The 27,226-nt window shown below is 36.1% G+C and overlaps 1 protein-coding gene across 4 annotated transcripts in view; it reads left to right on the plus strand.

Moving 5' to 3' along the window:
* Positions 1-5,099: 5,099 nt before the first annotated feature.
* CCZ1 (CCZ1 homolog, vacuolar protein trafficking and biogenesis associated) overlaps positions 5,100-27,226 on the plus strand; it is a 44,806-nt gene continuing 22,679 nt past the window's right edge. The window contains exons 1-12 of one of the 4 annotated variants that reach the window (XM_056806526.1): positions 5,100-5,393; positions 6,974-7,071; positions 7,165-7,258; positions 7,792-7,869; positions 9,045-9,092; positions 9,994-10,077; positions 11,248-11,423; positions 17,134-17,215; positions 18,364-18,425; positions 19,022-19,133; positions 21,186-21,219; positions 21,693-21,810. In XM_056806526.1, the coding sequence (XP_056662504.1) occupies positions 5,298-5,393; positions 6,974-7,071; positions 7,165-7,258; positions 7,792-7,869; positions 9,045-9,092; positions 9,994-10,077; positions 11,248-11,423; positions 17,134-17,215; positions 18,364-18,425; positions 19,022-19,133; positions 21,186-21,219; positions 21,693-21,810 (1,082 nt within the window). In that variant the 5' untranslated portion in view covers positions 5,100-5,297. Of the gene's footprint in view, positions 5,394-6,973; positions 7,072-7,164; positions 7,275-7,791; positions 7,870-9,044; positions 9,093-9,993; positions 10,078-11,247; positions 11,424-17,133; positions 17,216-18,363; positions 18,426-19,021; positions 19,134-21,185; positions 21,220-21,692; positions 21,811-27,226 lie in introns of those variants that run through there. The other 3 variants (XM_056806525.1, XM_056806528.1, XM_056806527.1) reach the window with 3 other exon arrangements.

The following is a 27,226-nucleotide window of genomic DNA, read 5'->3' on the forward strand; positions in this document are numbered from 1 at the left end:
AAAAGGAGATAGGATATCTTTAGCCTCTTCTCCTGCAACATTTCTCCAAGAGAAACTTTAATTCCTGATAGGAAAGGAAGCAGGAGGTTGCTCAGAAGCTTGATCCCTCTGTTCTCCTCAAAGGGATATTGTATGGGTTAGAATGATATCTATAAGTTTCCATAAATATTGTTAGTCTAGAAGATGTGGTTTTCAGGTTCAATCTAAACTTCTGATAACTGTCGTTTTTTTTTTTAACCCTTAATTTCTGCCTTAGTAACTACTCTAAGACAAAATAGCAAAGGCTAGGCACTTGGGGTTAAGTGACTTTCCCAGGGTCACATAGCTAGGAAATATTGAAGTCAGATTTGAACCAAGGTCTCCTAACTCTAGTTTGATTGCTAGTAATTAATGGGGGAAAGAAAGCTCAAGTTTTATATCCAAAGTAGGACTCCTTTCCCACCATTTTGTTGCTTCCTTTCTCCTTTTTCTGCCCACTTCAATCAATTCTGCATTAATCTTAACAAATAAAAAAATAAAGATAATTTTACATTTTAAAACTAAGCCAATAGGCTTAGTGATTAATCTTAACAAAAGAGTGGGTGAGAGAAGAGAAGATAGAAGAAGTGAAAAGAAACACAGATTCTAGTGACCTGCTGCTTCTGTTCAACCAAGAGAAAGCCCCAGTTTTCATCTAAAGGGAAATTATCCACAGTCTCTGGTATAGCAAATTAGAGATAAGGGAATGATGGAGACTACGAGCTCTTCTTGTACATATTCTTCCCAGAGTCTTATTTTCCCTTTAGCAACTGAAGGTTTCTCCCAATCACCAAATACATGCAGTCCTTCATCCAGGCCCATTGACCTCTACTAGTAGTGGTAGTCTCTCTCATTAACTGAGGATGGCGATTGTCTTTGTGTGTTTTCATTTATGGTATATAGATGAGTGTGCACAAAGACACTTGTGCGTGAAGGAGATTTAAGTGGAAAAGTCGATGCACAGAGACAGTCCCACTCTCTTGGCGTTGGAAGCCTGGGTCCAGTGCACGAAAAGTCGTTACACCTGGAGACTTCCTCAGCTGCATTGGATGGCCGTGTTGTCCTTTGTGCTCCAACATGCCCTGAGCACTCCACAGTGCTTTGCTGCGTTGCCCTCTCAGCCGTTGAACCTTCTTATTGGTTTCTTCCATCTGTTTGGCCGAAGCAGTCTTCACATGCTGGGTGAACAAAGCTCTGGTTCACCAGGGGTCAGCGATGACCCAAAGGCTACCCTCACAAGGTTTAGCCGGCCTGTCAAAGCCGTTGCCCGTGGTGTGGCCGCTGCCGCATGCTAGCAGCTACTGGGAGCCACAAGTGAGAGCTGGGTGTCAGGTGAGGGTCAGAGGCTAGAAAGCTGCCCTAAGAGGGCACAACAAGCCCTCCATACCAGAGATGCTACCCCTCCCTGAGCACCCCACACACCCCGATCTCTACTAACAAGGGGGAAAATCTCATACTTTGAAACTTATACCTAGTTACTTACATGTTGTCTCTTCCATTAGAATATAAGCTCCTCCAGAGTATAGATTGTTTTTTGCCTTTCTTTGTAACTCTAGTGCTTAGTATGGTGTCTGACACTTAGAAAGTGCCTAATAAATGTTTGTTGACTGACTGATTCAGTTACTATATCTAGTCTACTTAGCCTTAATAGTGTTTCTCCGAGTAATGCCTACTCTAATATGGAAAAATGGCATGATTTAGTGAAAAGGAGACAAGGCTGGAAATCAGGCCAGTGACACTGAACCTCAATTTCTGATTTATCAAATATAGACAATAATACCTTCCCTATAAGGAAAGGTAAAGGATATTTGTTAAAAGGACCAGATAAGATAATTGATATGAAAATCCTTTGAGAAATAATGAAATTGCTATGCAAATACATCATTTCCATTGCCACTGACTCAACCCAGATTCCAATCACCTCCTCCTGGATCACAAAATTTGAGAGCTGAAAAAAATCTCTAAGGCCTGTGAAAAATTAGCAAAAATTAGGGGAAAATAGTCTATTTTCTGAATTAGGTTGCAATTTGACCCCATCCTTTGACTGAATTAAGAGCAATGGATGGTGTTTATCTGTCAACAAACTACTTAAGATAGTGGGAGACACATACATGTACATTCTTGGGAGGACTCAGGGCTCTCTGGCACCTGGAAGACACAATTCTGATCTGGACTGAGGTCAGAGTCCACCAAATCAGAGGGACTTAGAAAAGTGACATCAGAAGTAGAATAAATGAGACTTGGATAAAGGATGAAGATCTTTGCCTCTGAACTACAGAGAGAAGGGGTGGCTAGGAGAGTACTAATATACCTGCAGTGTGGCCATGCAGCTGGTTCTGGGAAAGCAGCTTGCAAAGGGAACACATATGGCTGGTGCCTTTTCTTTCTTTGATTTGCTTTTAAAGAATTATTTAATAAAGATATAGTCGCCAGAGAATTTTAATCTTAACAATCTAATCCAATTCATACTAGAAAGGAATCTCCAATATAAAACACTTGACAAGGGGCTCCTTTTCTTTGGTTTCTGTCTTCAATTAATTTTGTATATCACTGAGAGATTAATCTGATCAAAACTAGGAGTGAAAGTCTGGAAGATAGAGGAGGAGTTGATAAGAAACACAGATGCTAACGGCTTGCTGCTTTTGGAAGCTCTACCTTGTGGCCTGGCATCATCAGATTCTGATTATTCTGCTTTTTAGAGGTCATCCTAGCATGGATCTAAGTACAAGAGATTGAGAACTGATGTGTAATAACATATTCCCAAATCCTTTTGGAGCATGAATGACTAAACATATTTACTTAATCACAATTCCCATATAAATAAGTATTCAGTAGGACAAAGAGGCTCACTTATTTTGTGACCCTGAATTTTTATCCTCCAACACCCCTAAATCTCTTTTTCCATCTTCTGCTCCTGTACTTGAGCTTTCACCATAAAATAAGCAAGAACCTCCTCCTCCAATCTCCCAAAACTTCAGATTTATCTATGCTGCAGCAACCGCTTTGTTGACCTCCAATTAAATCTCTGTCTGTCTTTCAGATGTTGCGAATTGGATGTTCAGTAGACATCTTAAACTCTGTGTGTTCAGAGTTTGTTACAAAATGGAACTCATGATCTTTTCCCTCAAACCTTCCCCTCTTCCTACCTTGTTAATGTAGAGAACAATCCCATCACCTCCCAATTCCTCAGACTCACAACCTAGGAGTTATCCTGGAGCCATAACTCTCTCTTACTCTCCAGCTGTTGCTCAGATTTGTTCATTTCCTCTTTGCAACATATCCTTAAAACATAAAAAAAAAAAAAGTTAAATTTCCCTTTCTTTTGTCTGCCTCGGTCATCCATCTAGTGCACTCATCACCTCAAACCTTAATTACTACCACAGTGTGCTGCTGGCTCTGCCTGCCTCAGATCTGTCCCCACTCCAATTCACCCTCCATTCAGCCACTAGTGGGATTTTCCTAAAGTCCAGATCTGATCTTGTCACCCATGTCCCCATACTCAATAAATTCCAATGGCTTCATGTCATTTTAAGGAGCAAATAAAAAATGTTGTTTGAAATTTAAAGCCCTGCATAACCTAGCCCCTTGCTACCTTTCCTGTCTTTTTGTACACATATTTTCAATCCAGTGACACTGGTCTCCTGATTGTTCCATGAACAAGACATCCATATCTTAGCTATAGGCATTCTCTCTGGCTGTCCCTCATGCCTAGAATGTTCTCCTCTGCTCTGTCCTATTCTGACTGACTTCCCTGGTTTCCTTCAAGTCCCAATTAAAATCCCTATAGGAAGCCTTCTCCAGCCTCTCTTAATTCCAGTGCTTTCCTTCTTGTAATTAACTCCCCTTCTTCCTGTATGTAGTTTGCTTTGTATAGATTTGTTTGCATGTTGTCTTTTTTAAAATTTTAAGCTCCCTGGATTCAGGGACTGTCTTTTGTCTCTTTTTGTATCTCCAACACTTAGCACAGTGCCTGGTACCTAGCTGATGCTTAGTCAATGTTTAGAGTGGAACAGAGTTGTGAGCTAAAGTAAGGGGTCAAATTCATCATAGGCTGGCTTGTGAACCAGACCCTGAAGGGTAGCAAGAGAGGTGGCAGGGGTGGTGGCAGAATGTTAAAATCTGTGAAGGAGCTAAGGTTCAACCTAGTGATTACTCTGGCAAATCTAAGCAGTGGTAGAGTGGAAGGAGTACTGACTCTAGAGCATTATTGGTGAACCTTTTAAAGATTGTGCCCAAACTGCACCCTCAAGCTGCCTATGAGCTCTACTCCTCCCCCCATTACCCCAGATACTAGAGGAGGGAAGTCCTGGCTTTAGGTGGTTGGGTGGGAGATACAAAAAATGTCCTCAGGCGAGGTGATGAAGGGGAATGGGGTAGCCCCCCACCTGCTCGATGGTGTGCCAGGTCTTCACCAACAGGGCTCTAGAGTATGAGGACCCAGGTACCAATCCCACCTCTGCTTTGTATTGCCTCGGTGATCTTGAGCAAGTTATTCAACTGTCGTGGGCAGTTAGGGATAGATTGCTAGGCTTTGAGTCAGGAAGATCTGAGTTCAAATTTAACCTCAGGCACGCCCTGGTATACAACCCTGAGCAAGTCACTTAACCCTCTTTGCCTCAATTTCCTTTTCTGTAAAGTGAATTGGAGAAGGAAATGGTAAACCATTCTAGTATCTGCCAGGAAAACTCCAAAAAGGAGTCAGGAAGAATTTCACATGACTGAAACGACTAAACAACTGTCTCAGCTTCCTCATCTGTAAAATAAGAGAAGTGGCCTCTTAAGTTCCTTCTAGCTCTAGATCTATGGTCCTATGACTACCTGGGATGTAAGATCCAGAGTATAAGGACTTCAGTTTTCACATCTGTAAAATGGAGTGGGAAGATAAGAGGAGGGATTGAATTCCAAGACCTCTAAGATCCCTGGAAGAGCTGGGAATCTAAGATCCTATGTAGCCCCGCCTCCTGGGGTGGAGGGGGCGGGAGAGGGAGGAGAAGAGTTGTCATTTGTCAGGGAAATAGAAACTACACACAAGAAGGGCAGAAAAAGGGCAGCAGCAGTTACAGAGATAGACAAGACGTGGGGAGGCTGTTTCCGGGCCATCCACAACTTCTTCCGGAGTCGCTGTCGAAGTAAAACGGAAGTGTCCCGGCGGAGGAACCTGGGTTTAGAAAGAGAAGGTAGAGGAGAGAAGAGTTCGGGTCTTCCTACAAGTCTTGGGCTTCCCTGAGGACGCTGGGGGGTCGGGGGCTCTGGCCCTCCCCCGCTGCGGAAGCCCGGGGATGGCGACGGCAGGGACGGCTCAGGAGAAACAGTTCCCCCCGGCGCTGCTGAGTTTCTTCATTTACAATCCCCGCTTCGGCCCCCGGGAAGGAGAGGTAGTGGGGGTGGGAGGGGATGGGGGTGGGGCTAGAGGAGTTGGCATCCATCTGTCAGTCTTTCTTGTCAGTCTGCTGATGGTGGAGGTGGGAATTGCTGCTCCGGGGGGTGAAGGCCGGGGGGGGGGGGGGGGGGGGGGGAGGGGGGCGGGGAATCCACCAGCGTAGCTGCGGATGTGAATGAAAGGGGGACCGGCTAGTTCTGAGAGATGCGTTTGGAGGGACAGATCTGATGGAACCCTAGGGGTGCGAGGCGAGCTATGGCAAGGGATCCTTAACCTGGGATTCCTTTCCCCACGGAATCCACATGTGAGGGGGTCATAAACTTGGAGGGGTGTGGGGAATAACATCTTTATTTTCCCTAACATCTAATTGAAACTTATTTTAAAATATTCTTTTGAAGTAGCGTCACTAGATTGCTACAGGGCTTCATGACAAAAAAGGTTAAGAACCTCTGGGTTAGAGAGATGTGTGAACCTCTCTGGCTTGGCAGAGGGAGCATGTGACCGCTGTTGGGAACAAAAACATTTCCCCTTCTCTTTCTCCACTTCCTCCTCCTCTTCTTCCCTCTCCTCCCTCCTCTTCCCTTTTCTCCCTCCTTCCCACCCCTCTTACCCCCTCTTGCCTTCTGCTATTTCCTCCTACAAACACAAGAAAAACCTTAACCTGACTTTGTAGTACAGGTCTCTTTGAGCTGGAAATCTATTTTATCTCCCTCCTCCCTCCCACCCTCACCCCCATCCCTCACCAGCTCCTTACACTTGTGGAGATTTTTTTGGATTGACTTATTGAAAGGATCTGTTTTTTATGTCAAATCTCCTTGCTTTTGGGGGCAATTAAGATGTATGGGAGATTTATGCCTAACATGAGATTATTGGCCATGGGACCATGGTGGTACTGATTTTTTTTTAGTTACAATCCTGGAATCTACAAGTTTTTTCAAACCTTTATTTACAGATTTTTTTTAAGTAACTTTTTTTTTTAGAGTTATTGCTCTCTGTTGTGGGTAGTCAATCTCTAACTTTTTAGTGTCTTATCAGTCTTTAATGCTAATGAACCTACTGCCTCTTATTTGTTTCTGCTACTACTACTTCTTTAGGAAAGTAGATGGTATAAAACTGGTGTAAGGATACCTAATGGACCAGTGGTTTCACTGATTTTAGAAACTCCCTCCACCAAATTAAGTGGACACCTTCCCTGCAACTTTGAAGTTGGCACCTGGACCACTGAGGGGTTCAAATGATTCTTGCAGGGTCACATAGATAGTATATGTTAGGTATATTTGAACCCACTCCTTCCTGATTTTGAGCCTCTTAAAAGTGAAATAAAGATAACAAAAATTCAGAATTGGTGATTTCGTAATAGATTTTGTGTTCCTTTTTTTCTGATAAGAGAAGTATAAATTCAATATAGGCTTGTGCTACTACTAACTTATGTTAGTATGTGTATGCATGTGTTGAGAGAAGGATTATTGGTAATGTTGCTTGTGGCTTTGTTTTTCATTTAAAGTAGTTGATATTCAGCTTCACTTTTTCAGAATCAAACATTTTTTCTGTAGATGAGATCTGTCTGTTTTTTAGGAAGAAAAGAAGATTCTGTTTTATCATCCAAATGAAGTGGAAAAGAATGAAAAAATTAGAAATGTTGGATTATGTGAGGCTATTGTACAGTTTACAAGGTAATTCTTTCTTTGTAAATATCCCATTTCACAGCTCACCAAATTCTTAAAACTGTCTTAGAGAATTGTCCTAAATTTTTTTATTCCTTTTAGGACCTTTAGTCCATCAAAACCTGCAAAATCCTTACACACACAGAAGAATAGACAGTTCTTCAATGAACCAGAAGAAAATTTCTGGATGGTCATGGTACTTAATACACAATGTATATCTTTCTCTAATATATTTATGGTATATTTAAAATTTGAAGCATATTCCACTTAATGTTGATGATTGATTCTGTAAAAGCATGATATTAGGTGGACACAAATTTACCAGCATCATCTTATTCTGTGAGAACAATGTCATGTTAAAAATGGGCTATCAGTCAAATAACCTTATCATGGTGGGATTTGTATATAATGTATTGATAATGTTATTGGGATACAAATATTCAGTGCAACCTTATTTGGATTATGCCTATAGATAACATTTATAGAGTAAAGTATTATAGAAATCTGGTGGTTGTGATACTATCAAATTAACAATAAGTTTGAATATGACTTTAAAGTATTAAACAAATTTCTAATCAATGTATGTATGTCTTTATCTATTTTGATAAATCCTAACGGGTTTGGGTATAGCAATATGTTTAACAAATAAAAAAAAGTTACAGGAATTATACTAGAAATAAAACAAGCAACCTATGCATTACATAATTTAATTTTTTCCAAATTATGTAGGTTGTTCGGAATCCCATGATTGAGAAACACAGTAAAGATGGAAAACCAATTGTTGAATACCAAGAGGAAGAATTATTGGTAATTGTGACTTTTAAATTCATTAAATATAAAAATATGTACTCAGTTGCAAAGATAATTAAGTCAGAAATTTAAACTAGGTCGTTCTAACATCAACTTCTCAGTGCAAGTTGAGACTTCTAATAATACGCATAATAATAGTTTATCGTTACATAGTATCTTATAGTTATAAAGCACATTATCTATATTTTATCATTTGATCCTCACAGCAACCCTAGGAGATAGGTAATATAAGTAGTAGGATAGGGTAGCATCCAAACTTGTGATTTTACTGGTATAGAGAGGTCCCAGGTGAGAAAATTCCTTCTACCAATGCAGATAGACTTTTCTATAATTTATATTATTAGACAGTTGCTTAGAGTACCAAGAGATTAAGTGACTTGTCTAAGGTAACTCAGCCTGGGGATTTGACAAGTCTTTCTAGTTTCCAGGCCAACTCTTTATCTACTTTTCATCACTATCTTTTGCTGTAAGTAGTAAAGTAGTATCCCTTATTTACAGATAGGGAAACTAAGGCTTGGAGGAATTGTGACTGGCTAAAGACAAGATAGCTAGTAATTAATTTGATCTAGTATTTGTATTTAAATCCTCTGACCCCAAGTTCAGTTTTCCTTTCATTACTAATTAAAAGCAATATTTTTTTTCATTGTCCCTGATAATATTTTTAAGTGTTGAACACAACTCCTTGTTTGTAATAGGCACTTAAAATTGTTAAATTGAATGAATATTTCATAAACTGCTTTCGTATGCAAAGATACCTAGAACCATAATGTTTGAAGGTAGCCTACAAGGTCATTAATCTGTGAATTTGAAAGAAAATATCTTTTACTTTCCATAATTAATTACCATGGAACCAAGTTTGCTTATTTATTTACTTATTTTTTAACCCTTACTTTCTGTCTTAATAGCAACTCTAAGATAGAGGGACATGGGTTCGGCAAACAGAGTTAAATGACTTGCCCAAGGTCACACAGCTATAAAATGTCTGAGGTCAGATTTGAACCCAGGAACTCCTGATCCCAGGCTTGGTGCTCTATACCACTGTGCAATTTAGCTGCTTCTTTGGGACCAAGTTTATAAGAATCTAAATGTTAGACAAAATAAGTCAGTGTGAGAGGGTATGTTTTTCTTGTGTTATCATCTTGAGATTTAGTCTGCATTTTTTTTTATTATAGGACAAAGTGTACAGCTCTGTACTACAGCAGTGCTATAGCATGTACAAGGTAAGTTTAATCATGTTTTAGAAAGTAATTGCCCCCTTTTATAGCAATAATGGCTAATAGCTTTTCTATAGCATTTTTACGATTTGCAAACTATTTTACATGTTATATCTTTTGATCTTTACAACAACCTTAGGAGGTAGGTGCTATTATTAGCCCCATTTTACAGACGAGGAAACTGACTGAGAATGGTTAAGTGACTTGCCCAGGGTCATACAACTAGTGAGTGAGGCAGCATTGAAAATCAGGTCTTACTCATTCTAAATCCAGGGTTCTTTGCAGTATATCACTTAGCTTCCTTAACAAGAATAGAGTTTGGAAGTCAGGAGTTTTTTGTGTATATTTCTCTGAGAAAGGAAAGAATTTATTTCTGAGAATTATCACTACAGTTTTTGTTTTCATAGTAAGATTAGAATAGTCTTAGTTATGAAGTGATATCGATAGATATGATTAATAGCTATTTGCATAAACTTAGAAATTTAGAATAGCTTCGTTGCTTGAGAGTAAATTTTTTTTTTAACCCTTACCTTCTGTCTTGGAATCAATATGGTGTATTGGTTCCAAGGCAGAAGAGTGGTAAGGGCTAAGCAATGAGGGTTAAGTGACTTGCCCAGGGTCACACAACTGGGAAGTGTCTGAGGTCATATTTGAAACCAGGACCTCCCATCTCTAGGCCTGGCTCTCAATCCACTGAGCCACCCAGCTCCCCCCTTAAGAGTAAATTTTTAAAGTTCAAAAAAGGCAACAACCACAGTCTTTTGGTTAACTTGATTTGTAATTCAGTCTTTCTCTTTTAATTAAAAAGGGTAGCAGAATGAGTCTTAACAATAACAAGGTTGTTATAGGACAGTGAAAGGTCTTAAAATTTTAAAAACTGATATATTTCTGTCTTTTAAACCATTAGCTTTTTAATGGTACATTTCTGAAAGCCATGGAAGATGGAGGTGTCAAGGTTTTAAAAGAAAGATTAGAAAAATTTTTTCACCGGGTAAGTTTTATGGCTTTTGTTTATACTTTTTTTCCAATAAAGTTTTGATATTTAGATCACTTTTTGTCTTAAAAACATAAAACTTAAATGTCCAGATAATCAAATGTGATAGCACAGATCAGATAAGAAATTCTTTAGGTCTAATTTGATACTGTTTTCATATGTCAGAGAATCATGCAAATTAGTCATGGGAGATCAGATCTCTGGGAATCATCCAGGTCTAACCTAATCCACCTGCATTCAAACACAAGATGGCCAATGTCTTAACCCATTGAAAATTCTTCAAGTTGTTGTATTTTGATTTTTTAAATGTATTTATCCTATTTAGTAAACAGATCTTTGCTGAAAGTGGGAACTTAGAACTAAACATTTATGATATCTTGCCAAGAGATATAAGTATCATATTCATCTATATGTCTTGCATACATATTCATCCTCTTTTGAAATTCAGTTTGATTGTTTTCAAGTGTTTGCTCTCAGTTATTTTCTTCTCCAAAACCGTTTTTGATATGTTTTGAAAGGGTTCCTTTTGTTTTTGCTTATTACATGACATACTTTCCATAATCCACAATTATGAAGATTAACTCTAAAAATGCCCTCGGGCTTTGTCCTAATTCTCATTTTCTTATTGCTAATCCACATACTATCCTCTTTTAACCTAATCTAATCTGCTATAGTATATAATGAATCCTTTTAGCTGTCCAAAGAAATGGAATGCTGATCTCTAAAAAAAGACTCCACTTTGAGGAAGCACTAACTTAAGGAATTTAGTACTTTGAAAGAAAACAACAAAACACTAAATCTGTCTGAGTAAAATGTGAATATTAGCACATGTTATTAGTTCATCACATGCATGGTAAGATGTACGTTGTAAAGTCTGATCCACACTCCATGTAGTAACCTGAAGTCACTGACTCACTGGGAAATTTTGGGATTAAAAAACTTTTATGTCATTATTTATATATCAAGATATTGCTCTAAATCTTAATGTAGCTCCTCTGCTTTGCCTATAACACTTTATTTTGTTCTAGTAGCACCAAAAACTTATCCTTAAACAAACATGAATATAATGAATATTCAAAAACTTTTTGTTTTGGTAGTTTTGCTATTGTTGGAAATTTCGTTTAATATTAATAAGCATTTTTTTTTTGCTTTATATTTTCCCCATAGTATTTGCAAACCCTGCATCTACAATCATGTGACCTACTTGACATTTTTGGTGGAATCAGCTTTTTCCCATTGGATAAAATGACTTACTTGAAAATCCAGTCCTTTATAAATAAGATGGAAGAAAGCTTGAATATAGTTAAATACACTGCCTTTCTCTATAATGATCAACTCATCTGGTAGGTATTCTCTAAGTCTTGGAACTTAAAAAAGTCAGATGTGTTTCTTATATACACACAAAATTTTGGAATTTTTTTTCCTCTTTCCTTTTGGTGGATTATTTTAGTTGAGGCACATTTAAGATTAAGATAAATTGCTGTCATTTATTTATTTTGTATCAGTTTTTAGCTCCTTCCTCTTTCTTTTAAGTCTATACTATGTACCCATGATTGGTTTTGCTTTTACTACTTTGATACTAATTTATTCCTGTATAGGCTTTCCCTTTCACTCTCATTCTTGTTTGCATGTCCTACCCCATATTCCTTGGATTTACTTGTTTGTGATTTCTCTTATATAAAATTATTTTTTTCTTATCTATAGAATCATTGCTTTAGGGCTAAAAGAGATCTTGGAGTCATTCTAGTTCAGTTCCCCCATTTTACACCAGAGGAAATTGAGGGCCAGGGAGAGAAAGTGATTTGCCCAAAGACACCTGGGTAGTCAGTGTCAAAGATTGGCTTCCAATCTAGGGCCTCTAATTGGAAATCAGAGGCTATTGTTTTTGCATTTTGCCAAACCTCTTGAAACTCTCTAATCTTACCCAATTAAGCATGTAATTTAGAATCTTTTCCCACCATCATTCCAACTTTAAACAAATTGTCTAGAAGTACCATTGTCTAAAAAGTTTTCCTTTATTTTGTTGTCCTCGTTATTTTTATTTACTTGTAATCTGTTCTAGATTTTTTTCTCCATTTCATTCATTATATACTCTTTATTTCTTTTAACCCTCTTTCATGAGGGTAGTTTTTATAACACCAAATGCATATTTCTTGCATTAGTCCATTTTAATATTGTCACATTTGTTGATGTTACTCCTTCCTGCCTTCTTTCTGCTATGGCTTACACTTAAAAACATCATTTCACCAAAAAAATGATGTCAAATGTAAACATGATAAGCAAAGGGAAACACTCTTTCCCCAAGTTATAAGGGTCCCAAGTCACAAAAGCCCTCTTACCTCACCCTCTATTCCTAATACCACATCATCCTATCTCTTGTTCTTTATCCTGCTTTATCCTGGGTGCAGATCATTCATGGGAATTCTTATATTCCTTCTCATGGAGTGGGATGCAGTTCTGCCAGAAATACAACCAACTTCCTTCTGTCTTTTTTCATTTCCACATGAGTGCAAATTTATACCACTCTGTTACCCTTCTCCCAAAAGATATTTACTTTACTTATAGAAGAGGGAGGTCAATGTATTTCACATTCTTTAAGTTCTCTGTAAATCTTTAGGGCATTAGGCCCTCTTTATCCCATTTTATCCCAATGATGATCACTCATTGGTTTACCCCTTGGTTCAATTTTTCTCTCTTTTTTAAAAAAGTTATTGAACTTCTAAAAATGAGAAAATTGTTTAGTCTTTTCTTAGTAATTGTATTTATTTGCCTTTCTTGTTTTTTGGCATTTTTTTAAGTCAAATAATCTATTCCTCTGGTATTTTTGTTTTGTTTTTGCAGCTTGATTCATATTTCTCTTTTGTTAAAAATCCATCTTGTTTCAGTAATGATTAGCCTTAGCTTTTTGAGATAATATTATTTTGAATTGTTTCTTGACCATTACTTATTGGAATGGCCTGTTCCATTCTTCCAGTTTTTCATGACTGAAAAGTTATCCTGGATAATTGGAACTGGTTTTCCTACATATTTAAAGGGCTTTTTTTCTGTTTTCTTGCAAAATTTGTTGTTGAGTTTGTGAAATTTAACTTCATGCTTTGACATTTTAATCATGGGTGGGGTTTTTTCTGGTGGTGACATATATATATATATATATATATATATATATATATATATATATGATTCATCAGAGTTTTATTTCTTACTCAAATGTGCTACACGGCTTTCTTATATTTTCTGCAGTGTGGTATATTCAGGATTTTTAATTGGCCTGTTGTTTTGGGAGACTTATAAACCTTAAGTCATCCCTGTGCATCCTGACTTCAGGTTCAGTCTCTTAGGTTTGTATGGGATTTTATGTACATTTTAAACATCTTGTCTTTTCTTGTATTTTTTCCCCTACCAAAATTTTCTATTTTAGTATATTTTTGTTCCAAATCTGTTATTTTCTCTTTCAGAATATCTATTTCTTTGGAGAAAATGACTTCTAAATGTCTTTGTAATCAGTTTTTGATATTGTAATTCTGTTTGGAGTTCTGAACTTACCTACTTCTTAATATCTTTTTTTAACTGTTTACTTCTTTTCTGAAATATTATAGAGTTGATCTTACTCATATGATCTAGAAAAGTAAATGTTAACAAAAAAAATGGGGGGAAAGAGAGGCAGCTAGATGGTGTACAGTGAATAGAGAACCAAGCCTGGAGATGAGAATTCCTGAGCTGTGTAACTCTAGGCAAGTCACTTTATCCCAGTTGCCTAGCCCTTACCACTCTTCTGCCTTGGAAGCAGTACTTAATATTAGTTCTAAGACAGAAATTAAGGGTTTAAAAAGGGGGGAAAAAAAGAGCAGCTACTGAAGCTTAAGAGGCAGGAACCTGAGAGAAAGCATGGAGGTGGGAGATTAACTGTCATGTGTGATAATACATCAAGTAGGATCAGTCCCCCAAAACTTAAATCCATGCTCTGGCTCAGACACTATCTTCTCTATGAAGCTTTTCCTAATTCCTCCTAGCTATTAATTTACTTCCATAGAAAATTACTTTGTATTTATTTTCCTTATATCAATCATCAAAAGGAACTTTAAAAGTTTTTTAGGTGCTGGAGATAGAAATTTTAAAAATGAAACAATTATATGTATACATACTGTCAATCCTGGTAGAATGTGAATTCCCCAAGGTCAGGAACTATTTTATTTTTTATATGAATTCCTAGTTTCTAAGGTAGTGTTTGGTACATGGTAAGCACTTAATGATTACTTTTCCATTCCATTATGTGTTGTTTAATGCTATTAATTATGGGATTGTTGAATAGTTATATGTTTAGTTAGCTTTATCAAGGTAGCTGTATAATCTTAACACATAGATGGGAAACCCCCTTGTCTTTTTTTTTTAACCCATTTTGTACATTACTGTTCCTTAAGTTGGCCCCCCCCCCCAAAGATAGTATTTATGTGTAAAATGGTATTTGATTTTTTTTTCTGAAGAGAGTTTTGTTTGTTTTTTAAATTTTATTTAGTCAATTTAGAGCATTATTCCTTGGTTACAAGAATCATATTCTTTCCCTCCTTCCCCTCCCCCAGCCCTTCCCTTAGCCTATGTGCAATTCCACTGGGTTTTACATGTATCCTTGATCAAAACCTATTTCCATGTTGTTGATGTTTGCACTAGGATGTTTATTTAGAGTCTAGATCCTCAACCATATCCCCTCGACCCATGTATTCAAGCAGTTGTTTCTACTCCCACAGTGTTTCCTCTGAATGTGGATAGTGGTTTTTCTCATAGATCCCTCCGGGTCCTGGATCACTGCATTGCCACTAATAGAGACATCCATTACATTTGATTGTACCACAGTGTATCAGTCTCTGTGTACAATGTTCTCCTGGTTCTGCTCCTTTCGCTCTGCATCACTTCCTGGAGGTTGTTCCAGTCCCCATTGAATTCCTCTACTTTATTATTCCTTTGAGCACAATAGTATTCCATCACCATCAGATACCACAATTTGTTCAGCCATTCCCCAATAGAAGGGCATCCCCTCATTTCCATTTTTTTGCCACCACAAAGAGCACAGCTATGAATATTCTTGTACATGTTTTTTTTCCTTATTATCTCTAAACTGTTTGGCATATGTCATTTATCAGAATTTGAAACTTTAAAATATTCTAAAATGCCTTGTACATTTTTTAACATTGCTTGTTCCAGAAATTAAACAAATTGCATAGTCTTGTTAAGAACATCTCATGGCAAAGAAAATATTAAACTGGGAGAAATCAGTCATGATACAACTGATAGCTTATTCACTGATAAAGTGTTTTAGGGGGAAAATATTTCTGTTATCTTTAAGTAACTTAGCAAATATTACAACAAGTTTGCATCTCTAAAGAATAAAGACCTGTGATGGGAAGTGTTTCAACTGTTAACTCTTCTTTAGTTGCACTTGATTTTGGATGGGACTTTTTTAAGTACTTTTTTTTTGGTCAATCAAATAGTATTTATCACCATAGAAAAGGTGAAGAAATTAATACAGTATTTCATTAAAAGCTGCATGGAATGCCAGTTAAACAAGAAAAAAAATTATTAACCCATATACTTCCTGATATTTGAGTAATTCACATTTCACTTTAATATGCATGTAATTTTAAGTTTTTTAAGTGAGTGGATGATTTTTTGTTATATGTATGATAAAAAATGAGCTGGATACTGTTGTACATGAACCACTGATAAGAGGCAGAATTATTTTAGCCTTTCAGTATAGAGTTTGCACTCAGGTTGTTGTTGTTGTTGTTTTAATTGGTACTCAAGACTGGCATTTGATCTTGAAGACAATCCCAAAAGGGAGAGTCAGCATTTAAAAAAAAAATAAATTGAGTAATCTGATAGCTTCACAAATACTCAATTTTCTGTCCTTGAATTTCTAATTTTTATTCAAATATACAATGTTGACATTTTTAAGATCTAGAAACCATTTCCTACTTCATATTCTGTTGTGTGGTTTAACAGAAAATTTCCTAGTCCTCTAATTCTACTACTATTCTACTTGTCATTTTTTATTCTTTTTTGATGCCTGTTGGTAGACACTATAAGAGAATCACCTATGTTTTCATTTCTTTTTTCATCTTAAAATCAAACCAGGTAGTTATTTTCCATCTTCTTGGATTAATTTTGCAATCTATCCTCAGATTCATAGATTGTTGTCAACACTGATGTGGCTGAAATAAAGAAAGAATATTAGGGCTACCCACAGATGCAGATAGTGTTAGATCCACTCAGGGATCCCCCTGAATACCCAGCTGGGTATTCTAACCTCTGGTTATTGAGAGTGAAACTGAATCACTTTCTCTCACTGGACCAGTTGCACAAAACTTTGGAGACAATTGATATAAAAAACAGTATCTCATATTTTAAGAGGGAATACAACCTGAGGATCCCCATTACAGAAAGCAGTATTAAAAACTTTTTTCTTAGCATTTTTATTTTCATCTTGCATCTCTGTTCTTTTCTTCTCTTGCTGCTTGGAAAAATGTTTTTGGCTTTTGTATATGTCCAGCTTCATTTCCAGAATCCAAGAAGTTTTAGTATGTAGATTTCTCTTTCTCTAGGAGCTAAAGATAAGACTCATGTAGAAAATAAGGCATTTACATTCAATACCAACTCACTTCACAAACTATCTTTCTTTCTCCATCTGAAGTTAAACTCTATTACAATGAACAAAGGACCCTACATGTAGTATAAACAAAGCAACAAACTTATTTAGTACTTACTATATGCCAGGTATAAGATGAATTGATTTGAACTTTCCTTTACTTAAATAATATATAATGCAAGAATAATCCAGTTGTCTTTAACAAAATGGGGTAGAGACCCATTTTGAAAAACAGATTCAATTTGCTGTTTTCTTTTTTGGACTATGATCTTGTGATCTCTCAGTCATCAGTAAGAAATGTTTTTTCATAAAGTATAAAGGAAAAATGGATGAACAATCTTTAGGGGCCAAGACAGCAGAAAGATAAATGGATGATTTCAAAGCTTTAACTTCTATTTTTCCTCTAATAATTTCAGGAGTGGATTAGAGCAAGATGACATGAGAATTTTATATAAATACCTTACTACTTCTCTATTTCCAAGACACATCGAGCCTGAGGTATGGGTACCATAATATATTTTACATTTTTTGCTATTATCCCATTTTCTTATAGTGTTGGTCATTTAAAAATTTAGTAACACAAAATAGTTACTGTATATGTGCCAAGATGTCATGCCCCTGACAAAACTAGTTGTAAGAAAAACATGATGTTCATGCTATTTTGTGAAACAAACTGCATATTGATTCTGATGCTTAACAGTGAATTTTTGTTAGTTTTGGGTTTTTTAAAAACTTTACCTACTGCCTTAGAATCAATACTCTGCATTGGTTCTAAGGCAGAAGAGCAGTAAGGGCTAGGCAGTGGAGTTAAGTGACTTGCCCAGAGTCACACAGCTAAGAAATGTCTGAGGCCATATTTCAACCTATGACCTCCCATCTCTAGGCCTGGCTCTCAATCTACTGAGCTACCTAGCTGCCCCTTTGTTAGTTCTTTAATGTCTAAAGATTATTGGCCTTTTCACCAAGTAGAGAATAATTTATGAATGATCAAACATTTGATGGTATTGTCATATTGCCTTTTTAGCTTTTGTACTCTCCAGCTTCCACATATGCAGTCACAAACATTCATGTAGTATAAAGCAGTTATGCTATAAATATGACATATTCTAAGTGTTATAAAGAAAAGAAAGCAAATACACCTAATTTAATCAAGGAGGAAGGGATTAGGGAAGGCTTCATAGAGAATGTGACAGTTGAGCTAAGCCTTGAAGGATCATAGGTTTGGAGCTGGAAGGGTCCTCAGAGACTGTCCACAACCCCCTCATTTTATTGGCAAAGAAACCATATCCCAGGAAGCTGCCCACAATCAACCAGGTCATAAGTTGGGGGTTGGAAGGGAGGGCAGGATTGTGAAGTGGGAGAAGGAGCAAAGGGTATTAGAGGCACAGGGACTGAGGAAGGGGGAGTGTTGAGTTTGCAGAATAGCCAGTCTAGTTTATCAGGAATATAGTCATTATATGGTGGTCATGATCAAAATTGTTTTGTTCCTATATTTTAATTTCTTGGTTTAAATTTAAAGTATGCATTATCTAGAGAACTATAAACTGAAACAAACTAGCACATGTAAATGTTCTTTTTTCATAGCTTTGAAAGCGGGGAAAAAAGCTCATTTGTAAGTCATTTCCCAACTTTTGACTTGTTTATAGTTGGCAGGAAGGGATTCACCAATCCGAGCAGAAATGCCAGGAAATCTTCAACATTATGGAAGGTAATTTATCCTATGATATCCTCTTCTAGTTTCTCATTAATTTTTAGATGTATTTAGAAATAAAAGCCTGAGCAGACTCAAAATGAATTCTTTTTGTATTATGGAAAGTCCAAGTTGATTTCCTTATGTGAGGAAATAATACACTTTAGAGGTATTGTATTTATTTCTAAGTCAAATAAAGAAATTTATTGTCATTTTCTGATTGTGAAAAGATAGCTTATATTCTCAAAGATGAAGTTTTATTTTACCATAGATATGTTATCTTACTGATAAAGATATAAGTGTAGATGTTTTACTGTACTATGTCAGGCAGGCCTCCAGACTCTGTCAAAGTATATCTGTGACAAAAGTAGAATAGTTATGGTTTTCTTATGGTATTGGTCACAAAAGAAATAATTATCCGTTTACAAAACAAACAAACCAAAAACCCCAAAGTTGTTTCGTCACAATTCTACTGCTTCGACATAGTCCTGGTATTGTCCTATATTTTATCCTGGCTTCTAAAAATGCTGTGCTTTTATGTAAAGTAGTATGTATTTTGCTGTGGAACTGTAACTTGTCTAATGAATGTGAATCATTTTGTGCTTGCTTTTAAGATTTCTTACTGGGCCCTTGAACCTTAATGATCCAGAAGCAAAATGCAGATTTCCCAAAATTTTTGTAAATACAGATGATACTTATGAAGAGCTTCATTTAATTGTTTATAAGGTAATATCACCATTTTCTCCTATATATTATTAATCATTCCTGTGTATTGATATATGAGTGCAGATTCAAATATCTTGAATGCTTCTGTAGCAAGCTATTTGCTAGGATTTCTAAGCAGTGATGATTCTTTTTTAAAAACTCTAAAACATGTATTTTTTGTATGCTTCCTTGGAATTGCAGTTAGTTTTCATACATGTATCTTTGAATGATTTTGTTTTGTCATTAATGAAGCAGCAGTTTGGTTAGGCCTGTCATTGAATGTTCTGTGGCCTTCTATGTTAACATATTATGGAATATCTTGAAAGCAAAGGGGACACTATCAGAGCCAAAGGATGATGATGACTTGCTTTTCAGATACTCTTATTCTGGTGTCTTATCAGATCTGTAGCCACATGAGGGTACACCGTAGATGAAACTGCACAAAGACAATAGTCATTTTCGATCACCGAGAGACTACCACTACTACTACTTATCAGATCTGAACAGTATCCACTTGCCTCCTGTTTGGGTTTTTGTGTTGGCCAGTGATGTCTAAGTTAATTAGGTGAAAACTTTCCCACCGCCTTCCTTCATCAAAATGAACACTCTATTAGGTACCTTGAGTAGAATTTTGTCATTTATATATAAAAAATTATAATGCTAGAATATATTTTTATTATATTAAAGAAGTTTTTGCCAATTTTCTTTAGGAGTTTAGTTTTTAAGGACAGTTTTGTACATTTTAAATTTCAAGAGCATATTAAGAATATGAATCTACTAGTGACAGAATATAGTGTAACTTAATAGAAAAATAAAAATATATGTAATAGCTAAAAATGTAAAAATAGAAACTACAAACTAGACATTTGAAGTAGAAGAGCTATAAAACTGAGGATATAGAATATTTATTTTATGTGAAATTTAGAAATTTCATAAGACCTAAATAATATAATTCCACAATCAATAGAAATGACCTAGAATAAAATATTCCGATTTACATGTTCCACAAAATAACCACTAAGACCAACCACTACAACAATAACAGCAACAATAGCTCACATTATACAGAGTATCCCAGAAGACTTAGTAGTAGCTTAAAACTGCACTAGCCCTTTTTGAGTACCCTGTAGAGTACTTGAAGTTGTAAAATTTTTGTATACTACTTCATTTGATCCTCATAACATCCTTGGGATGTAGATACTATTAATACCCTCATTTTATAGATGAGGAAACTGAAACAAACAGGAGTTAAGTAACTTGCCCAGGATCCCAAAATTAGTAAGTACCTGAGGCAGAATTAGAACTTGAATCTTCCAACATTCTATCTAGCATGCCATCCAGTTGCTCAAAAGAAATTACACAAAAGAGAGGCATAGTGAAGACTGCGTGGAAAAGTAGATAAGAGTGCTACTTTGAATTTTAAAGACCCGAGTTTGAATCCTGTCTTGACTCCTGTATAAAACTGTGTAAGCCATTTGAAGTCTAACTTCATTTTTTCACCTATAAAATGGATTAACACTACCTCACAGGGTTATTGTAGGGAATAAACTAGGCAGTATATGTAAGTACTTTGCTATTTTTAAAGTGTCATATAAACACTAATTATAATTTTCTTCTAAGCCTTATTTGACTTCTCAAGTGTTGGAAGGGCTGTCAAGTGGAAAATAGATTAGATGTGTTTTTCTTGGCCCTAGAGACAGTGTGATCAACACTGAATGGAGGTAATAGGTAGTTACAGGAAGTAACAGCAGATTTAAGCTTGACATAATTGTCTAATAAACAGATAATCAGAAGTGGAATGAACTTCCCCAAGGGGTAGTAAGTTCTCAATCACTAGAGTTCTTCAAGCAGAGGATGGATGACCATTTGTTAGAAATTATAGTATGATGTTTCTATTTTTCCACTGTGACAATGGAGGATTTTGAAGCATGACTTGGCCTGCTAGTTCAGATGTCCTTCTGTGCAAATTTCCTAAGAAAATCAGTGACCGTGGTTTAAGTAAGGGAGGGGGAAAAAAAAAACCTTTATTCTATAACCTTTGATTTAATATGATGGTTTTCTCCCCTCTCCTAGGCCATGAGTGCAGCAGTTTGTTTCATGATTGATGGTAAGAATAGCACTTTTATCTGTTGTCATGAAAAAACACTCTAATGCTTTCTTCTACTATTAAATTATAAACATATCATTAGAAGGATATACTATGAAAATCCAAATGAAACATGATTGCCCCAACTTTATGATTGTTTCATTCAAGACAGATTTTCAGGTGCGTCTTGAAAGGTAAAACCATTCTACTAGTTTGACCCAAAGAGGGAATATTTAAATAGGGCTTATAATGTATGTTTCTTTTTTCATAAAAAAAAAAAATTCATGTTTTATTTCTTCACAAATGTTACTCATTTTGTTTTGCGTATTTTTTATCAGAGAAATAAGATTTGATTAAGTTATTTCAGGTCATTTGATTAAGCTAATCTCTATTGAAGTGATTTGAATATTTAAATATTGGGGAAAGGAAATAAGTGACTTCTTTCTGAATGATATAGTGGGGGGAAAACACAAACTGTTTTTTTAATTACTCAGCCTCTATGCAGCCTTCTTTGGACTTTTGCCGAAGATTAGACAGCATCGTTGGACCTCAGCTCACAGTTTTAGCATCTGACATTTGTGAACAGTACAACATCAACAAAAGAATATCAGGGTTTGTACTAGCTTTATTTGTGTCCATTTTCAGACATTGATAATGTATCTAAGTAACTCTTCATTTTAAATTTTATCTAGAATTAGTACTGTCCAAGATGAATGTCAGTGTGCACCTTTGAGTGGTTTTCCTCGAATTACCATGAAGTAATCTGAGTGGTTTGCCCTTGCCCTAGTTTCCCTTCTGTTACACATTTTTGAGAGGACAAAATGGGATTAGATGTATGGCTTATGACTCTTGAAGAGTTTTTCACTTCTTTAAAGTAATGGATTGAAACAAGGTATTGAACCTATACTCTCCTTATTAGTACCATGTTCTTAATCACTTGAGCTAAGCAATGTAGATGATATTAAAAATATTTTAAAATTATAGGCAGAATGTTATGGTGCACACCTGTAGGCTTTGCTACTGAGAGAAGCTGAGGCTAGTGGATTCATTGATTTTGGTAGTTCTGAGCTGCAGTAAGGCTCAAGCTAATTGGATGTCTGCACTAAGTGTTGTAGCTCCAATGTAGGGCCTGGATGATTGAACCAGTGCAAGTCAGAAAAATGAAGCAGTTAAAGCTTGTGTGCTAGTCAATGTAGACCAGTGAGAAGCTACAACACTTCCAGCCTGGCTGAGATAGGAAGACTCAAAAAAAAAATACACCCAAATACACAATTATTTAAGGAAAGGGTATTAAGTTGAAGAGAAATTAGGAGAATCTGAGTTCTAATCTTGGTTTCATTTATATTAAATCATATAATCTTCTTGTGCTTCAGGGTGGGGAGGAGTTTTTTCCATATGTAAAATATATAGATGATTTTATCTACTGTTCCAACTTCACAGGTTAAAATGAATGTAATCGATAAGAATTGTTTTGAAAAATGAAAGCACTATGCCATTGTGCTTTGATTTGCTAATATGAGGAATCATAGACTAGTGTATCTTTAATGTTCAGATATTTATTCATAAAATATGTAATCTTGTACTTGTTTTAGCTTCTAGGAGTACAGAATAAGTTTGTTTTATTTTCATTTTGGCAACAAATTTCCATTTTTCCAAAGTCATATGATCCATATTGTCTCCTTCCCCCCTTCTGGGATGTGACAAGCAGTTCAATCTGGGTTATACATGTATCATCACACAAAACATTTCTTTAATCAGTTTTGTAAGTGAACAATTTTATAGAACCAAAACATATACCCAAATAAACAAGTGATAAATCTCATGTTTTTATCTGCATTTCTACTCCAACAGTTCTTTCTCTGGAGGTATATAGATAGCATTCTTTTTCATATGTCCCTCAGGATCATCCTGGATCATTTGCTGTTAGTTGTAAAACCTATCACATTTGTTTGTTCTATAGTATTGCAGTTACTGTGTATAATGATCTCCTGGTTCTGCTTATTTCACTCTGCATCAGTTCATGGAGATCTTTCCAGGTCTTTCTGAAATCATCTTGTTCATCATTCCTTATAGCACAATAATATTCCATCACCATCATATACCACAATTTGTTCAGCCAATCCCCAATCGAGGGACTCCCCTTTAGTTTCTATTTCTTTGCCACTACAAAGTGAACAGCTATAAATATTTTTGTACAAACAGCTCCTTTCCTATTTAAAAAATTTTTTTCTTTGGCATACAGACCAGGTAGTGGTATTAGGAGATCAAAGGGTATGGACAGAATAAGGTGCAAGTGTGAAACTCTTTTTATAAATTTATTGACCAGACTTTCTAAAATTTTTAAGATAATTTGGAGGGGGGAGAAGATGAAGGGAAAGTATATACAGTCTTCCATATCAATCCATTAAACATACATTAAATGCCTCCCCTATAAGGAGCACTATATTTGTTTAAGTAGGACACCAGAGGAGATTAAAAAGATCTGAGCATTATAAAATGATAATACACATTAAGGGCACAAATAAGAGTCAAACAACTGTCAGCTTAAGGACAAGGTGACTCAGTGGAACAGAGAACACTTCTAGAAAAGGTAGTATTTGAAGTGGCCTTTGAAAGCATTATAAGGCTTATAAGAAGCCAGGAGAGAGGAGAAGAGCATTACAGGCACAAGTTTTAGTATTCATTCATCAGAGCATTTTTGAAGTGTGTAGAGAGCTATGGAAAGTAGCTGAGAAAGCTATAAAAGTTAGATAAGACACGGTCTCTGTAGAATAAAATGCAGACATAGATAACTAGTACAAAACATTACATTATAAATGCATTGAGGGGGCAGCTAGGTGGCTCAGTGGATTGTTTCATGTCAACCCCTGAAATGGGAAGTCCTGGGTTCAAATGTAGCCTCAGACTCTTTCTAGTTGTGTGACCCTGAACAAGTCACTTAACTCCCATTGTCTAGCCTTTACTGCTCTTCTGCCTTGGAACCAATACATAGTATTGATTCTAAGATGGAAGGTTAGGGTTTTGTTTTGTTTTTTAATGCATTGAAAAGTTGTAAAACAACATTCTTTCTGATGTCTGAGGGAGAATGAAATTATTCTAAACATAGAAAACAATATAAGAAAAGGAGAGGCTGGAAGCACAAAAGATTTAAATAGGGCAGTAAATCTGATATGACTGAAGCATAGCATTCATGAAATGAAATAAATTAGGCAAGGCTGAAAAAATAGGATAGTATTGACTATACAAGTCCTCACATGCCAGACAAGGGAATTTAGAAAGCAGTGGGAACTTTTTTCCTGATCCAGAGCTGAAATCTGCCTCTTTGCATCTTATACCCACTGTCCCTAATTTTGCCCTCTGGAACCATGCAAAACATCTAATCTTTCTTCCACATGCCAACCTTTCCAATCCTTGAAGACAATTATCATGTCTTCCCTTAAGTCTAGTCCTGTGGTCCTTCCCCATTTCCTTTTACATTACTTGTGAGCTAGTCACCATTCTGTTCCCCCCCCCTCCCCCAACATAGCCTTGAGCAGGGTTATCAAACTCAAATAGAAGCTGATCCTAGGACCACATATTGACTTTAAAAACTACAAATTAACATTATATATATATATATATATGTATATATATATATATAATTTTTTATTTATTTTGCTAAACATTTCCTAATACAATTTTAATCTGGTTTGGACCACACTTGGGAATTTTACAAGCAGGCTATAAATTTGGCACATCTGGCCTTGAGGAGGAATAAATGATACAAAGGTAGGAAAGTTTGGGGCATGAACAAAGGAAGAGAGTTTGGCTAAACCACAAAGGATAATGGGGAAAGTAGAAGTAACACCACTAAAGAGTTTGAAATTTATTTCATAGGCAGGCACATGCCATTAGAGGATTTTTAAAATAGAGGAGGGATATGACTTGAGCCATGCATGAGAAAGATTAATCTAGTGCTGGTTTGAAGAGTTAGACTGAAGGAAAGGAACGGGATAAATTGAAGGCAAGATGACATATTAGAAGAACTTCGTTGGTGATGAAAATCTATACTCGGCCTTTAGCAATGGAGAACAATAGAGAGAAAGGGATGGCTGCAGAAAGCACAAGTAATGAAGTCTTTGGGCCACTAATGAATTCTAGTCCCAGGCCATAGAATCATCATGACCAATAAATCATCATTCATTTAACCAATGTTTATTACTGAATAAATGTATTTGGAGTTAGGGAAACCCTCTTTTTGCTGCCTGGAAGGGGGGAAAGAATTTCCCACTTCTACTCTCATGGTTAAGGCAAAAATGGGAAAGATATGTTCCTACATCCTAAATTGGAAGTTGGGGTACATTTTCCTATAGAAATGTTGGTTACATTGATTTTTTTTCAAAGTTGAAATATTTAGTCCTTTAAGGTGTACAAAGGGCTTTATATACATTTTATTTTATTGTTTGTTATCCCCATTTTACAGGTGAGGAAACGGGGTCAGGGGTTAAGATGGAACAATTTATAAGTGTCAAGCCAGAGATGGATTAAATTCACTATGTCAATACTGCCTCTCTTGATAGGAAAATATTATTTTATTCCATCATAAGCCTCTATATTTTTATTAGCATAACACTGTTCTACAAACAAAGGTTAAGGTTAAGGGCAGCTTTTTTTTTGAGAAGGCAGGAATAGGCAAAAGTTCTCACTTGGTCTTAAGGAATGAATGAATTGTTGGATTATATATTATTAGAGGTGGAAGGGATTTCATATGCCATCTGGTCCACATACCCCTATTTTGCAGATTAGGATCTGAAGCCCAGAAGTTAAATGACAAAGTCTGAAGTGAAAGAGTCTGGATTAGAAATCAGGGTCCCTCAGACTGCAAATCCAGTACTCTTTCCACTGTCCCACCAACTTGGAGTCAACAAAATTGTTTTTAGATTCTGCCTCCAACAATTACTGTATATCATAGACAGATCTCTTAATTCTTTGTCATCTTGGCTATTGTTGGTGCCTTTTCCTTTAAAATTACCTCATTGGTTTTATATGTTATTTATATGTGTCCACACTATCTTCTGCAACAAAAGGTAAGCTCCCGGAGGGTAGGAACTATTTCATTTTCATCTTTGTAACCCAGCTAGATAAGTATTTGTTGATAGTCATAAAAAGAGGGATGATAACAATAATAGTAATTCTCTTAGTACCAACTTCACAGGGTTGTGAAAACAACTCTTAGCAGACCTCAGAGCATCATAGAAATGTTTGTGGTTATAGGAAAAAAAGCTCAAAACTCTTAATTCCTCTATGAATTTTTACATTTTCACAGTATCTTTTGATGTAGCGGAGATTATGTTAAAGTGATATTACTAAGTAATGCCACATGTGGCACATATGTGGCACATATAATGGCACATAAATGCCACATGGCTGAAAAAAAAAGGATAGGAAAGAAGTCCTCTGTCTCTCAAAAACCCTACATCAAGTGTTTATAAATAAGACCTTTTCCAAGGCATATCATAGCATTGTCTTCCTTTGACCATCTTACTCTCGAAGGCTTCCTTTCCACCTTCGAGAAAAGAGTAGCTTGTCAGTTAATGTTTTAATGCTTCAGAAGATAAATGATTTAATTGTTGTAAATATTCCTTTAGTTTACACAATACAATACAAATTCTGTACTTTCATAAGTGGTTTTATAAATTGCTGTGGCCAAAAAAGGCATCACCTAGGAATCAGGCTTCTGGTGATGAGATTCTAAATTTAGTTAGGAAGGCTGTGTATGTAATATAGTAGATAAAGAGTTGGCCTTGAAGTCAGAAAGATTCAGCTATACAAACAGTGTGTCATTTTCACATGGTTCCATACATAGTTACATGGAAGGAGAAAGAGACCTTTTTTTTAAAACCCTTAACCTTACATCTTAGAATCAATGATTCTAAGGCAGAAGAACAGTTAAGGGCCAGGCAATGGGGATTAAGGGACTCGTCCAGGCTCACAAACCTAGGAAGTGTCTGAGGTCAGATTTGAACCCAGGACCTCCCATCTCTAGACC

The sequence above is a fragment of the Monodelphis domestica genome, chromosome 7 (genome assembly GCF_027887165.1).
Source record: "Monodelphis domestica isolate mMonDom1 chromosome 7, mMonDom1.pri, whole genome shotgun sequence".
Classification (NCBI taxonomy): domain Eukaryota; kingdom Metazoa; phylum Chordata; class Mammalia; order Didelphimorphia; family Didelphidae; genus Monodelphis; species Monodelphis domestica.